Genomic DNA, 13,427 nt, shown 5'->3' with positions numbered 1-13,427 from the left:
CGCTTCCCGCTGGTCAGGCCTGAGGAATTCCAGTGAATGCAGGTGGGCGGTGACCCCCAGGTGCAAGCCGGCAGGTGGGGCAGCTGGGGCCCGGCCACTCTGCTCTCGTGGATCCTGAGGCCGCTTGTCCCTAAGGGACCCCCACTCTCAGTGCCTGGGCCACCACCTTCCCCTCAGAGTGGTCCCACCGACCCCTCCCCAGCCCCAGCCCCTGAGCCGGCCCCTGGGAGCTGCAGGACGCAGGACGCAAGGAGCAGCAGCGCTTCGTGACACAAACATGCATTCGTTTTATTCACAAAACAGCCTGGTTTCCTAAAACAATACAAACAGCATGTTCATCAGCAGGAAGCTGGCCACGGGCAGGGGCCCCCTGGGCACCCACCCCCACCGGCAGGGACCACGCCAAGAAGCCCTTTCTTCTGCCGCCATCAGCAAGGCCAGATTTAAAAAAAAAAAAAATTATTTTCTCTAAGGGAAGTAGCCGGGATCAGAAGTAGAGACGCGGGCTCCCCCAGTCGCAATGCACAAACCAAGAGGACTTTCAGCTTGTCAGAATCACCACTGCCGCCGTGGGGGAGCCCCGTCTGGGGACCGTGGGTGCAGCACAGCCCGGGCCCGGGGTGGGGTGGGGGGCGCGCCCTCCCCCCCTCCCCGGAGCTCCTCGCAGGCGGCGGCGGTGCTGCGGCGCTGCCCGCACGGGTGGAGACCGAGGGCGGCTACACGGTGCCATCGACCTTCTCTTTATGAACGTGAGTGGAGTCTCCAGGCAAACTATGCAGTATTTCATGGTCGGAAAGAATCAAAGGAAGTTTAAATGAGGGTGGAGTTAAACTGTGCTAAATTACAGTAGTGCTTATTAGTAACTAGATTTCAAAAGGTTACAGAAAATGTACATTCTCTACACAAAACGGCATTTGCTGCACAGACAACATGACATCGACACAGGGAGGAAACTGATTGTCCGTTCTTTGCCCAGGAAGTCTCGGGATTTTATAGATTCATCTTTACCTCTTTTTTTTTGTTGTTGCTCTTCTGAAAAAGCAGTTAATTTTTTTTCTTTTCTTTCTCTTTTTTATACTAGGGACGTGGAGATGTTAAAACGACAACAAAAAATATATATATAAAAACAGGAATGAAATCTGTGAGAGAATATTTTTGGTTCTAAAGACGGGTGCGTCCGTTTGTCTTCGCCCGAATCCCTTGCCGGAGACCACACGAGCAGTGACATTGCACGCAGAGGGCAGCTTTGGGGTCCCGCCGCGTCACTGAAACCACCGGAAGGCGGCTCCCGTCGGAAGCATCACCTTCTGGCGGGGGAGGGGCGGGAGACAAAAACAAGGAGAGAGTTCAGTCAGGGTCCGCGCGCGGCCTCGCGGCTGGAGGGGTGCGGCCACTCTGCGGAGCTCCTGGCCTCCTGGCCGCCCTGGGGCCCTCCTCGCAGACGGGAAGAGCCCCTCCCCTGGTCCAAAGGCAGCCAGCGCCAGGTGGGGTGGCTGGGCTGCACCTGGGGGCCGAGTGACTCTCTGTGACGCGCGCACTGGACACGCACACGGGAGCGTGTCTCACGCTAGGCGAGATGGTGCCGGGTGGATGGATGGAGCCGGGGTAGGGGCGGGGTGGTATCTGGCGGTCCTCACGGGTGCTGTCTACACAGGAGGCCGTGTCCCGGGCAGGTTTGAGTGTCTACAGCGGACAGAAGGGGGCATCTTGTGTGCAGGCAGGAGGTCTAGGGGCCAGCCTGTGGGGGTGGCCAGGAGGGGTGGCCGTGGCTGGGATGCCACAGGCCTTTCCCAGCCATTCTGGACATTTGCGTCAAGCCCACTTGCAGAGGGGCGGGGACAGGAGCAGGGACAGCAGGCTGAAAAGACGCTTTGTGCCAGGCCTGGCACGCCAGCAAGGTTGCCACGTCTGGGGGCACAGGAACACGCCCTACCACAGGGTGGAGAGAAAGCTCAACGGGAGCCCCTGCGCCTCCTCTAAGCCAGTTCTGCAGCGGACAGGCCCTTGCCTGGGCCCCAGGCTTCCGGCCACCCCGACACCAGGTTCCCCAAATCTGGCAACTAGGGCTCTCCTGGGCCTGAGCAGCCAGCTCTGCCTGTGGGGGAGCTCAGGGGAGAGGCTGGGCTCCAGGGAGGCAAGTGCAGGGCTGAGTCTCAAGGCCACAGGGTCCATGAGACAGCACTGGACCCCACGCCGGGTTGGGGCGAGTCCCAGAACCTTAGGTCACGTGTGCGAGTCAGACTCAGTGCCCGGCTCGGGACCCCAGAGCTGAGCAGGTGATGTTGGGCTGGGCCTTTGCTGTGCAATCTACAGCCTGGTGGGGTCTCAGGATGTGGCTGACTTGGAAGCAGTGAACTGGTGTCTCAAAGTCAGACCCGGGCCCCAGGGGGCTGGCCAGGCACCCCCGAGACGCTTGCCCAGCTAGGTAGGAAAGGAGGGGCTGGGAGCCGGGGGTGGGTTTGGACTGCCAGACTGACGCAAGAGCCCACACACCTCCCGCTAAGGCGCCGTTACCTCCAGAGCAGCGGAAGGCTTCTTTTTGAGTTCCTCACATTTTCTGAATTTGCAAATCTGATGGCCAGTCTTTCGGTTCCTACAACTGCTGCACTGCTCGCAGTTGATGCGCCGCCGGCAGGGCGCACACATGCCGCAGCGTTTCCGCTTCTTCTTGCCCGAGCTGATGGCGGAGGCCAGCTCTCCCTGCATGGGGTACTCGGCCAGGCCGGCCATGTGCAGCGCGCTCTCAGCCAGGAACACGCCAGCCGGGGTCATGATGAAGAGGCCCGGGTTGATGGGGAAGGCGCCCAGGTAGGGGAAGTCGGACTGGCCATTGAGGGCTTCGGCCCCAGCCACGGCCTCCATGTCAGGCAGGCCGGCGCCCGCCTCGCTCATGAGCGGCAGGTGCTCCTGCACGACGCGCTTCAGCATCTCCGTGGACTGCGCAAACTGCTGCAGCGTCAGCTGTCCCTCGGCCGCCAGCTCCGTGGCCCGCTCGGCCTTGCTCAGCAGGCTGGCCACAGCACCGCTTTTGTGCTTTGAGGTAGGGTTGCTTTTGTCCAGCGCCATGGCCGCTGCCAGGTCGTGCCCGTTGGCCAACAGGGAGGCAGCGGTCGCAGCTGCGGCCGCCTTCTCGGCAGCCTCCCCGCCCATCATGCTGCTGCCCCCACTGCCGCCGAAGGAGGAGTAGTGGGAGAGCGGGCGCGAGCGGCGCAGGCTCTTGTTGAGGGGTTCGCTGATGATGCCGCTCTTGTTCCGGCGCTCCGGGGGCGGGGCGTCGTCGGCCACCGAGGCCGGGGTGGCCGTGGCCGCGGGCGCGCTCTTGTCTGCCGCTCCTGCCTTGGAGCCACTGCTGCCGCCACCAGTGCTGCTGCTGCTGCCGCTGCTGCCGCCACTGCCGCCACTGCCGCCGGCATCCTGGGAGCCACTGCCCAGGCTCGACATGGTGGGGCCGAGGCCCGGACCCCGCTGCCGGGGGAGCCTGCCAACTGCCGGGGTTCACGGACGAGCACTGGCCCTGCCGCCCACAACAGACGCCGGCTGGGCCTCACTGCTCCGGGCGGCACATGGCAGGCGGCCACGGGGAAGCGTCTTCACTCTGTCGGGACAAGAGGACACGGGTCAGGGGGGCGCACACTCCTCCCTCGCCCCCGCCCCCGCCCGACGCACCCGCGGCCTGACTCGGTGTGCGTTAACCCCGGCAGCGAAGCTCCTACAGCTCCCGTCTCTGTTCAGGCTCACGAGGCTCCTATGGAGCGGCGGCTGGCAGTCCTGCTTTACAGAGCCCCGTGGAGGCTCAGCCGGCTCTCTCGGGCGTGCCAGTGGCCTGAGGCAGGCGGGCGACCCTTCCTGCACTGGGGTGGCAGGGAGCTGCAGTGCTCATGAACCTCAGGGTGACCACGTCACCTCCACTTCCCTCCCCGACCCATCTCAGAAGTGCTGAATGTGGAAAGCACAGGGCCTGGGAAGTGCCTCCGGAGCCTCATTAGATTTCCAACACACACCACCATTTCAAGGCTCTGACACGTCCTGCAGAAGGGACCAAGTGTGCCTCTGTTCACCAGGGGTTTGACAAGAGGGCCCAGGACCCTTATTTCAAGAAGCATCTGGGCGGCAGCACCGGGCCTGGGAACAAGCCTTCCCCAAAGGTGGGCGGATGCACCGGGGCACACACCGCCCGGCACACGCCTCCTCAGCTCCCCACTCGCCTCTACGTGGGTCACTGCTGTGCTGCAGCCTGGCTCCCAGAGGCCGGGAGCAGGCCGAGGTCCCAGTGAGAACCCAGGGAACTGGCCGGGCTGCTCTCAGCAGGAGGGGATCCCCAAAGGAACGAGGGCAGGCGGGAGCCTGACCTTGGGCCCCTCCGCATTTCCAAGATGCTGCTTCCCAGGACAAGGCCCGCTCTGCGCAGGCCTCAAGGCCAAGGCACTTGAGCAGCCAGCTGCCGGGGCTGAGAGGAACTGGTGGAGACGGAGCAGGGTCTTGTCCGTCCCGGCCCCTTCCTAGTCTGCTGTGGCCCAGCACCCACCGGGAGGGAGGGAAGCAGAGGGTGGCGGTGGGCCCAGCCCTGAGCAGCTGGCGGCTCAAGGGGGAGGCGCACATCTGGCGGACCCTGTCCCGCCCTGAGCTCCAGGGCGCCAAACTGCATCCCTGTCCCCAGATGACCTCACCAGCCTCCAGGGCTAGGGCCCTGCCGGTCCAGACGCCGGTGAGCCCACCCCTCTGCATCTACCAAAGGGGAAACCGGGACACCCTGCACCGAGCAGGCAGGGCTCTCGCCCCATGAGGACTGCTCACGGCTGGCCGCAAGGGGCGCGCGTGAGGAGGTGACGGCTCTGCCTCCGGGGGCCGCTCCCGTGCCCTTAGCAGCAGGTACGGCCCCCTTAGAGCTCCTTCCCGGGATGCCAGGTGGTGGGGAGCAAGGGCTGGACCAGCGGCAGCGCCCACCAGGCGGTGTCCAGGATGGGCCGGGGGCGTTGGGACTGTGCTTGCCCAAGGAGAGCCCTGCTTTGTCCCACTGCCTCAAGGCCAAGCCCAAGCTGGCTCTGCAGCCACTCTCCTCAGAGACTGGTGACCCCTGCAGGCATCCGTGGCCCTGGTCAGGTGTGGGGGACCAGGGCTGGTGACATCAGGGCCAGAAACCACCCAGTGGTCTCCTCCAGCTCCTGCCCCTGGACCACAGCCCGCAGCCCCGGGCAAGGGTGGCAGGTGCCGGTGGGCTGCAGGCCGGGCCGGAGCAGTGTGCGTCCCCGCCTCTGCGGCCTGCTGGCGGGTGCAGAAATCGATAGCTGCATTAGCGCTGCTCGCGCTCTGCTCGCTCCTGCCCTCCTCCCAGCTCCGGGGCCTGGCTCTGCGTGCGGGGCGGGCAGGTCAATTAGAAGTCAGCTCCCTCCAGCACAGGCGGCCTGCGTCAGGGCCAGCGCGCGCGCTTCTCTCTGCTTTTGTCTCCCTCGGTGGGGACCCAACCTCCGGGCCTCTTTATGCCTGGCCCTCTCTTGGCGTCTCTCACCTTCTACTTTTCTGCCCCGCCTCGGGCGCTACCCACCCCCGTCCTCCCCAGCCCTGGGACATGCTGAGCTTGCGTCCAGAGGACGTGATATGTCACTGAACAGGTGTCGCAGGCAGAACGCTGGTCTGTCAGCCACAAAAGCTGAAGCCGCGTGCATGTGGCCCACAGAGGTAACGCCGCCCCCCGATGCAGCGTGGGCAGACACCAGCAGCCTGTCCTCCGAGCCTGCTCCCCAAACTTGCTCCAAACCCGCCCCTGTACCTGGCTCAGCTCCCCCAGCCCCTGGGGAAAAGCTGCCACCCTGGTCCCAGGGTATCCCAGCTGCCCTACTCATAGAAGGGGAGAACACGGAGGGGTCGCTCTCCCAGACGCAGCCTCCCACTGCAGGGCACCCGGCGACCCCTCCCGGGCCAGGAAGGGGCTGGCAGTGCCCAGGCAGCAGGGGAGGAGCCGGGGCCGCGTTGAAGCGGAGCGGGAAGGAGCGGGAGGGAAAGCTGGCGGGCAGGCGGGCGCGGCGGGCGCATCCATCATCGGCCCTGCCAGGAACGCATCCAGCCCCCAAAAAGAAATACTGCGCCTGAGGAGGGACAACAAAGGGCCTCGTTTCATCAGCAATGCGGAGCCAGCGCCCCGCCGCCCCGCCAGCGCGGCCAGCCCACAAAGGACCCCTTTGTCCGCGCAGGAGCCGGGCGGCCGGGAGCTGGGACCAGGGACTGACGGGCGGGGACAGAGCCCAGGGGCAGGGGAGCAAGTCATGGGGAGCTGGGGGGGCATGGGGACAGAACGGAGACAGGTGCTGGGGAGAAGAGAGTCCCAAGACAGAGCTAGAAAACTGGAGAGCTGGGGATGGGGCGGGGTGGGCAGGACGGAGGGCAGGGACCCAGGTGACCAGGCTCGCAGAGGCCCGAGACCAAGGAGAGGCAGCTGGACAGGCCCAGGGGAGGCGAGACCAGAGAGACCCTCCACGCGCTGCCCAAGGCCAGGTACTCCTGGCCTCAGGGCCCGAGCAAAACACCAAGCTGGGAAGAGCAGGGTGGCCACTCGCTGCCCCCAGCACCAACGTTGACACTCAGGTTCCCTAACTGATCAGCCAGATTTAATGAGCACCTACTGTGTCCCAGGCCCTGTGCTCTTCCTGCTTTGCCTTACAGAACCCTAGAAGATGGGAACTACTAACCCGCTTCAAAGCTGAGGGAACCAAGGCTCAGTGAGGTTCAAGCTCTCAGCCTGAGCTCAAGCAGCGGGTGCCCTGGAGGTGTAGAACTTGAACCCAGAGCCCAGGGCCTAGTCACCCTGCTCTGACAGGCTTTGTTCTACAGAGGCAATTGATAAAGTGGCCAGGGCAAGGCCACCAGCTACCCCCAAGGTTGTCCCCACCTCCCAGGACGGTTACCAGGTTTGTCACCTCTCCGTGGTGGTCAAGGGGTGAGCCGTCACACACCCCGGGGAGTGCCCCCTCCTTGGGAGCTCAGAGATGGCTAGGCGGGAAACTGGAATACTGGGCCGGTGACATCACAATGTCAGCTGGCAATGAGGTCACCGAGGTGGTGGCAGTGCCCTCACTCCATCTTCAGCCCCAGAAAAGCCTTCGCCTCACCCCCAGCAGAGCTGTATCCCAAACCCAGGCCAGATGGTAGTTGGGGCCGGGGGGCCGGGGGTGGGGCGGAGCTCCTGGGCGGGGGCTGTGCTGTCTGCTCACACACACGTACATGGGAGCTCAGACACTGCCTGTGCACAGCCCCCTGCCCTGGACCCCTAGGACAGCACCGTGTCCTGCGGTGCTGCCTCCTGGGAGTACAGGGCGTGGGGCTGGGTTCACCCAAACCACTGAGGACTTCGAGCCGCAGGGAGACACAGTGGGGCATGGGGGGGCAGTCTTCCTGGAGGGAGCTGGGGGAGTGGGTGTGGGGCTGGGAGGTCTCCACGGGGCAGGCTTGTGTCTATGGTTCTATTGAGGTACAGTTTACATACCATAAACCCCACCCCCTTTTCGGTGTGTAGCTCGGTGATTTTCACTAAGTTCAGAGTTGTGCAACTGCTACAGAGGGCAGAGCTCGCCCCTTCCCCGCTCCCTGCTGGCCGGAAGGGCTTCGCTCAGAGCCACCTGCAGGGGGCGGAAGGTCCTGGAGGAGGCGGCACTCAGGACCCCAAGCACTGGCCTGCAGGAGCCCCCGCTGTTTTGGGGGAGCTGGCTCAGAGCACCCTGCTCTGCCTGTGGCCCTCCCTGCTGCCGCCACCTTGGTCTCTGCAGGAGGAGGATGGACACACAGACTGAAGGGATGGGGGCGGGGGGCCTGCCTCTCTGATTTCCATGACTCAGCCCGGGGAGTTTCCAGAAAGGGGAAAACCCCCCGCTGGGGCCCAGGGAGCTGCACACTGGCGGGATGCAGCCCCCGCTGGAGCACAGGGCGCGACCAGCCACAGCAGGACACACAGACACTGCCCACTGACCAGCCTGGGGCCAGACATGCCCTCAGCATCACTGTGGTCCCCCCCAAGGCACACTGACAAGGACAGAATGGGGGGCCGCACCCCCACTGTCTCCCAGGGCAGGCACCACCCTGTGGCTGCCCTGAGCGCTGAGAGAGCCGCTCAGACATGAGCGGTGGAAAAGCGCCCCCTTACAGGGATCCCAGAATCAGCTGGAGCAGGGGACAGAGGCCCTGGCAGGAGGGATGCTGTGAGCTGGGGAACCCGGGACGCAGCAGATACAGACAGGGCCTCCCTCGCAGGCACCTCCACAGGCCAGCCGTCACCCCCGGAAGAGCCAGGGGACCAGGAGGCCCCTTCTCATTTAGTGACCCTGGCATAGGCCTCTGAGCCGGTTCCCCCCACCACGTGGCACCATGCGGACCGCAGCCTACACGCACGGAGCCTCATCCCCAGGCAGGGGCTGTCACGGAGAAGCAGCTGCGATCGGAGTCCAGGGACCTAGGGCCTCCCCTCCTGGCGGGCAGCACCAGGGGACAGGCCGGGAAAAGCTGCTCAGAAACACATGGGCCCAGCAGTGGGCAGAGGGGAGCACACGCCCCACACGGCGAGGACCTGGGTCGGTCCTGCCACTCCCCGACTGCTGACTCCACCAAGCCCTTCAACAGCTGAGTCCCACCTCTTAACCAGTTCTTACTCCTCACCCCAAGCCGCAGGGTCCCGAGCCAGGGGGCCCCGCGGGGAAGGAAAGGGAGTGGCAGAAGCAACAATCGCAGGTGCTGACCCTCTGCTCCCCCAAGTCCCAGGAGGAGGACTGGGAGGTGCGCACACCTCCAGCGATGTGGCTCGCAGGGCACCCAGGCCTCCCCGCCCATTTCCACGGAGGATACTGTACCTGCGCTCACACTCACTCTGCCATGCGCTGTTCTGCACCTATGCATTTACTCCTCAGATTCTCTCTACAACCCCGTATCTAACAGCAGCCCCATTTCCCAGTAGGACAACTAAGACCCAGGGAGATCAAGCCCCCTGCTTAAGGCCATAAGGTCAGCAAGTGGCACAGCCAGGATTTGAACCCAAGTCTGCATGGCTCCTGGGCCTCGCTCTCCAACGTTGGCTCCGAGGCACATAGGGGGGCCATGGCCGGACAATGAGGCCCCGTCCAGCTCTCAGCCTGCGAGAACCCCTAGGTTTCCCGTGGGCCCTGAGGGTGGCTCTCAGGATCCGGGCAAATCCCGTTAGGGCCACGTTGCTGACAAGTCTGAGCTGCACCCCAAGGCCCAGGAGAACACAGAGGAAGGGGCTGCGGGTGGGCTGGACGGGCCAGAGCTCCGGGCATTCCGGCGGCCTCCGCAGGAAGCAGAACGGGACGGAAACCGGCTCCTGCCTCCTCCCCCAGAATCCTGTGGGCAGCCAGGCCGGGCTGCACAGAGGCCCTCTTTGTGCCTGCCCTAACCCGCCACCCGCGGCCGGCCCAGGGTTTTGAGTTTCCTGGGGGGTGGGGGCCCAGCCACCACGAAGCCTCGAGCTACCTCTCTCCTACTGGGGGCAGTCACAGCAGTCCACAGCTGGAGGAGGAAGCGAGTGGATGGTCAGGGCTACCCCAGAGACCCTGGGGGGCCTGGAGTCCACCCACATCCCACTCCCCCAAAACCCACACACCCTAATTAGGGGCTGGAGGTGGAAAGAGGGACCCTGCCTCCTCACCAGCAGCCACCAAGACCATCACTACCCACCTGGAAGCCCCACCCGCTTTATCCTGGTGTTCTTGGGCCAGGGTGGTGTGCACAGTGAGCCTGGCCAGGGGGCCAGGACAGGCCCTCTGTCTAAACCACCACTTGCAAGCAACTTTGTCCCAAACTCGGGGCTCATGAAGCAGAGGCCTCAAGCTCACTCCCCAGCATTTCAGTGGACAGGAGCCCCTTGAACGACAACCCTTCAGGAAATCTGGGGCCTGGGTCCGAGTGTGTGTGGTCAAGATCAGCGGCAGGTACAAGTGCATCTGTGTGCGTCCACTTCGGAGGCACGTCGGACAACTGCAGGCTGTGCACACAACAGGCTGCAGGTGCGCCCAAGTGGCCGTGTCCAGTCTCAGATGTCCCCGAGTGGAGTGGGGCGTGGATGGATACACAGCACAGCGCAGGTGCGGGTCTTTGTGTGGCCTCCCGCAGGGCCCAAGTAGAGCAGATGATGTGGTGGGGTCTTGTCTGCGTTTCCCAGCCTGCCTAGGCTAGGCTGTGTGAGCCCCGGTGTTTGTGTGTGCACTTGTGAGCTGAGTCAGGGCCGAGAGGCCTGAGCCTGGGATGGGGCTGTTGCACACAGAACTGGTGCCAGGTGCTAGGGCCCCTATGGAAACAGGAAGCTGCCCGCAGGTGCGGGGCAGGGGGGGGCGGGGGGACGTGGTGGGGGCTGGGCTCCACCCAGGTTCACTTTTGTCCCTCTGAGAAAGCAACTTGGGCTGCACCAGCGGAGAAGCCATCCCAGCCAGGAGGGAGGCACCTGTCTTGTCTGCCGTTCAAGGTCCAACAGCTCTGGCCAGCGTCTACCCGCCTGCCTGGCCAGAGCGTGGAAAAACTGGAAAACAAAAGCCCCCAGACCGCAGGCCCTCCCTGCAGAGGCGTGGGGGAGGCAGGCAAGAGGCGGGAGGCTGCGGGGGAGGGAGGGAGGTGTCGCCACAGCCCCGGAACACAAAAATAATGAGGCGAGAGGGGCCGTGGGGCCGAGCCGGCTGGTTCCGGAGTCGCTATCTGACCTTGACAGATGCCACAGCTGGGCGCCTGGAGAGGAGCCGCCGCCGCCACCGCGCCGCGGCCGCGCCGCACAGAACCCCCCCACCTCCCCCAGGCCAGGGTCGATGGCGGCTCAGGCAGCACAGCCACAGGCAGCCCCCCACCAGGAGGGAGCCAGGAGTGCTTCCCAGTAGGGGGTGGGAGGGGGGGCACTGCAGGGCACAGGGGGCGGCAGTGGGGTCTCCAGGGGGTGCCTGGGCCTTCAGGTGTGGCGGTGTGTGTGAGAGACACACAGAGCTGGCCATTGTGCGCGTGTAGCTGAGCTGTGTGGCAGACTGTGTGTGCAGAAGGAAAGCAAAGTGTGAATGTGGGTGTGACAGGGACAAAGATTGTGCTTGTGTGCGTGTGTCCTTGGGGGTCACACAAGGCTGGAGAGGGGCTCACGTTCCTGACATGGGTGTGGCCGCACTGCTCAGGGGTGGGCACTCAGCACTGCCCTCTCTCCCTCCCAGAGCCACACCTGTCCTGGTGGAGGCCGGGGGAAGGTGGGGGACAAGAGCCACGCCCCCAGGGCCTGTAGCTTGCAGACAGAGGAGGCACCCAGGCCTGTCTGGTCCACCGTCTGCGGATCTCTGTGAGGGGCTCAGAGCTGGGGCCGGAACTCCGGGGGACGCCAGCTCGGGGCTGGGTGTGAGCTACGGGAGGCATGCTGGGCTGGGGGTGGATTAGCAATTCCGAGCACTGGCTGCATAATTAAAAAATCATTACAGCGGGGCTGCGGGCAGAGTGTGAGCTCACGCTCAGAGCGGGCGGGGACGGCCGTGGCACTCCCCTCAAACCGCTTCCCCGAGGAAAAATCCCACCTGCTAACATAATTATGGAAAAACACAAGCACGGAAATTCGGTTTCAGCAAACAGCGTGCCTGAGTGCCCAGGGCCCGCCTGGCCCTCAGCGCAGCTAGCGGGCGGTCACCGGCACCCGGGGTGCAGGACAGCGAGGCAGGCCTGCTGGGCGGCACGCTGCCCCTCCCCCAGTCCCCACTGGACAGGAGGGGCACACATAAAGCCTAGCCCTCAGAACGCCGAATTCAGGAGACAACCAGCCAGTCCTGCTAGGTTACACACGGGGAAACTGAGGCCAAGGACTCGGCTCAAGGGAGGCCGAGAGGAGTTGGCTCCTGCAGCACCATTCAAGATCTCCACCGCGGGTCCCCTCGTCCCAGAGCCCCAGCCCTCCACTGCGGCGGCCGAGTGGACAGGCACCGCCTCCTGAGACTGAACAAGGCTATCCGAGCCTGGAGCCCCAGCACCTACCCACACCCACACCCACACCCCCATGGGGGCCAGCGCCGGGGCCTCGGCCCCTCGGCTCAGGGACAGGGCGGCCCGGGCTCGTCTGGGTTAAGCCAGGCGGGCAGAGCTGGCTCCCGCCCCGAGAAACGCGGCCAGCTCTGGGGCACAGGCCCCAGAAGGGCAGGAACAGCCGCCATCACCTCGGGCCTGGAGCGGGCAGCGGGCGGCGTGGGGAGGGAGTCGGGCCTAATTAGTCGGCCTGGGACCCGGGCGGGCGCCGGGGCGGCAGCCACGGCCGCCGGAGCCGCACAGGCACGTCCGTGGCAGGCCGGGAAGGCCTGGGCCGAGGCGGCTCGGCGGGAGCAGGCCTGCCTCCCCTCCTTCCTCGGTGCCACCAGGCGCAGCAATTAGAGGCTTTCAAAGTTTGTCCTTAATTGGTTTCATTTTTGCCTCATAAATGATTCATGGCCCCGGAGGTCTGGGAGGCGGAGGGAAATTTGGGGAGGCCGCGCCTGGGGCCAGGCCCCCTACCTGAGCCTGGGCAGGGGGCAGCAGCTCGGCACAGCAGCAGCGGGGAGGGGGCTGGGGAAGCCGTGGGCAGGTGGGACCCTGCAGCAAAATACAAGCCAGGCCTGCTGCTCGGAGCCCGTAATTAGGGGCTGCAGACCAGAGCTTTGTGCCCAGGCCCAGCCCAGCCGCGGGGCCCCGGGCGCCTGAGTAATAGTGACGATGGCGATGGCGAACACGCAGGGAGCGCCTGCTTCTGCGCACGGCAGCCCCTCCCCCCCAAGGCAGGCAGAGGTGCCCCCAGCCAGCGCCCTCACTCCCCAGCCCTCCAGGGGCACAGCGCTCCAGTCTGCAGTCACTCCCAGCAGGCTGTGTGACCTTGTTGGAGCAGTGTCCTCACAGGTCTCACCTGACCCACCTGTAAAATCCAACACCTGCGCCACCTCCCCCCACCCTGCCGACTACCTGTGCTGGGCGCCAGGGTACAGAGAGGAGACCACAGACCCCACCCTCGGGGTCCTGCACAGGTGAGACGCATCTGTGTGTCCCCTGGAACATGGGTTGCACCTGAGCAGGAGCCCGGTGTTCTCAGGTGGGCCAACCTGCTGAGGGCGGTCCCATGGAGGGCTTCCTGGAGGAGGGAAGGCGGGCAGAGGAAGCTGCTGCTCCTCTGACCCCTAGCCAGCCCACACACGATGCTCAGGGTGAGGCTGTAGTCCATTTAAACCCAAGAGTGGGGGCCAGGCCTGGAAGAAGCCCAGAACTACATACAGGCCACGACAGCCACGTGGGATGCACCCAACAGATCCCAGGGTGGACCCCGGGTGGACTGGCGCCCGAGTCAGGCCTCGTAAACACCAGCTCCTCTGCAGTCATTCAGCTGCTGCGGCCCATCAGAACGACCAGGCTCCCCTCCCAAGCCCGCCCACCGGCTCGTGCCCCAGCCCTAGTACGGTCCCGGC

The 13,427-nt window shown here is 64.8% G+C and overlaps 1 protein-coding gene across 4 annotated transcripts in view; it reads right to left on the bottom strand.

Moving 5' to 3' along the window:
- Positions 1-263: 263 nt before the first annotated feature.
- The window catches only part of CXXC5 (CXXC finger protein 5), a 29,264-nt gene continuing 16,100 nt past the window's right edge, over positions 264-13,427 (bottom strand). For 2 of the 4 annotated variants that reach the window (XM_051843436.2, XM_051843437.2), the window contains exons 2-3: positions 2,515-3,595; positions 264-1,307 (exon numbers count right to left, since the gene is read on the bottom strand). In XM_051843436.2, the coding sequence (XP_051699396.1) occupies positions 1,263-1,307; positions 2,515-3,441 (972 nt within the window). In that variant the 5' untranslated portion in view covers positions 3,442-3,595 and the 3' untranslated portion in view covers positions 264-1,262. Of the gene's footprint in view, positions 1,308-2,514; positions 3,596-6,899; positions 7,088-13,427 lie in introns of those variants that run through there. The other 2 variants (XM_051843438.2, XM_051843439.2) reach the window with 2 other exon arrangements.

Source organism: Oryctolagus cuniculus, chromosome 6 (genome assembly GCF_964237555.1).
Source record: "Oryctolagus cuniculus chromosome 6, mOryCun1.1, whole genome shotgun sequence".
In the NCBI taxonomy this organism is placed as follows: domain Eukaryota; kingdom Metazoa; phylum Chordata; class Mammalia; order Lagomorpha; family Leporidae; genus Oryctolagus; species Oryctolagus cuniculus.
Note: the sequence above shows the minus strand (reverse complement) of the source record. Positions and strands in the feature narration are given on the sequence as shown.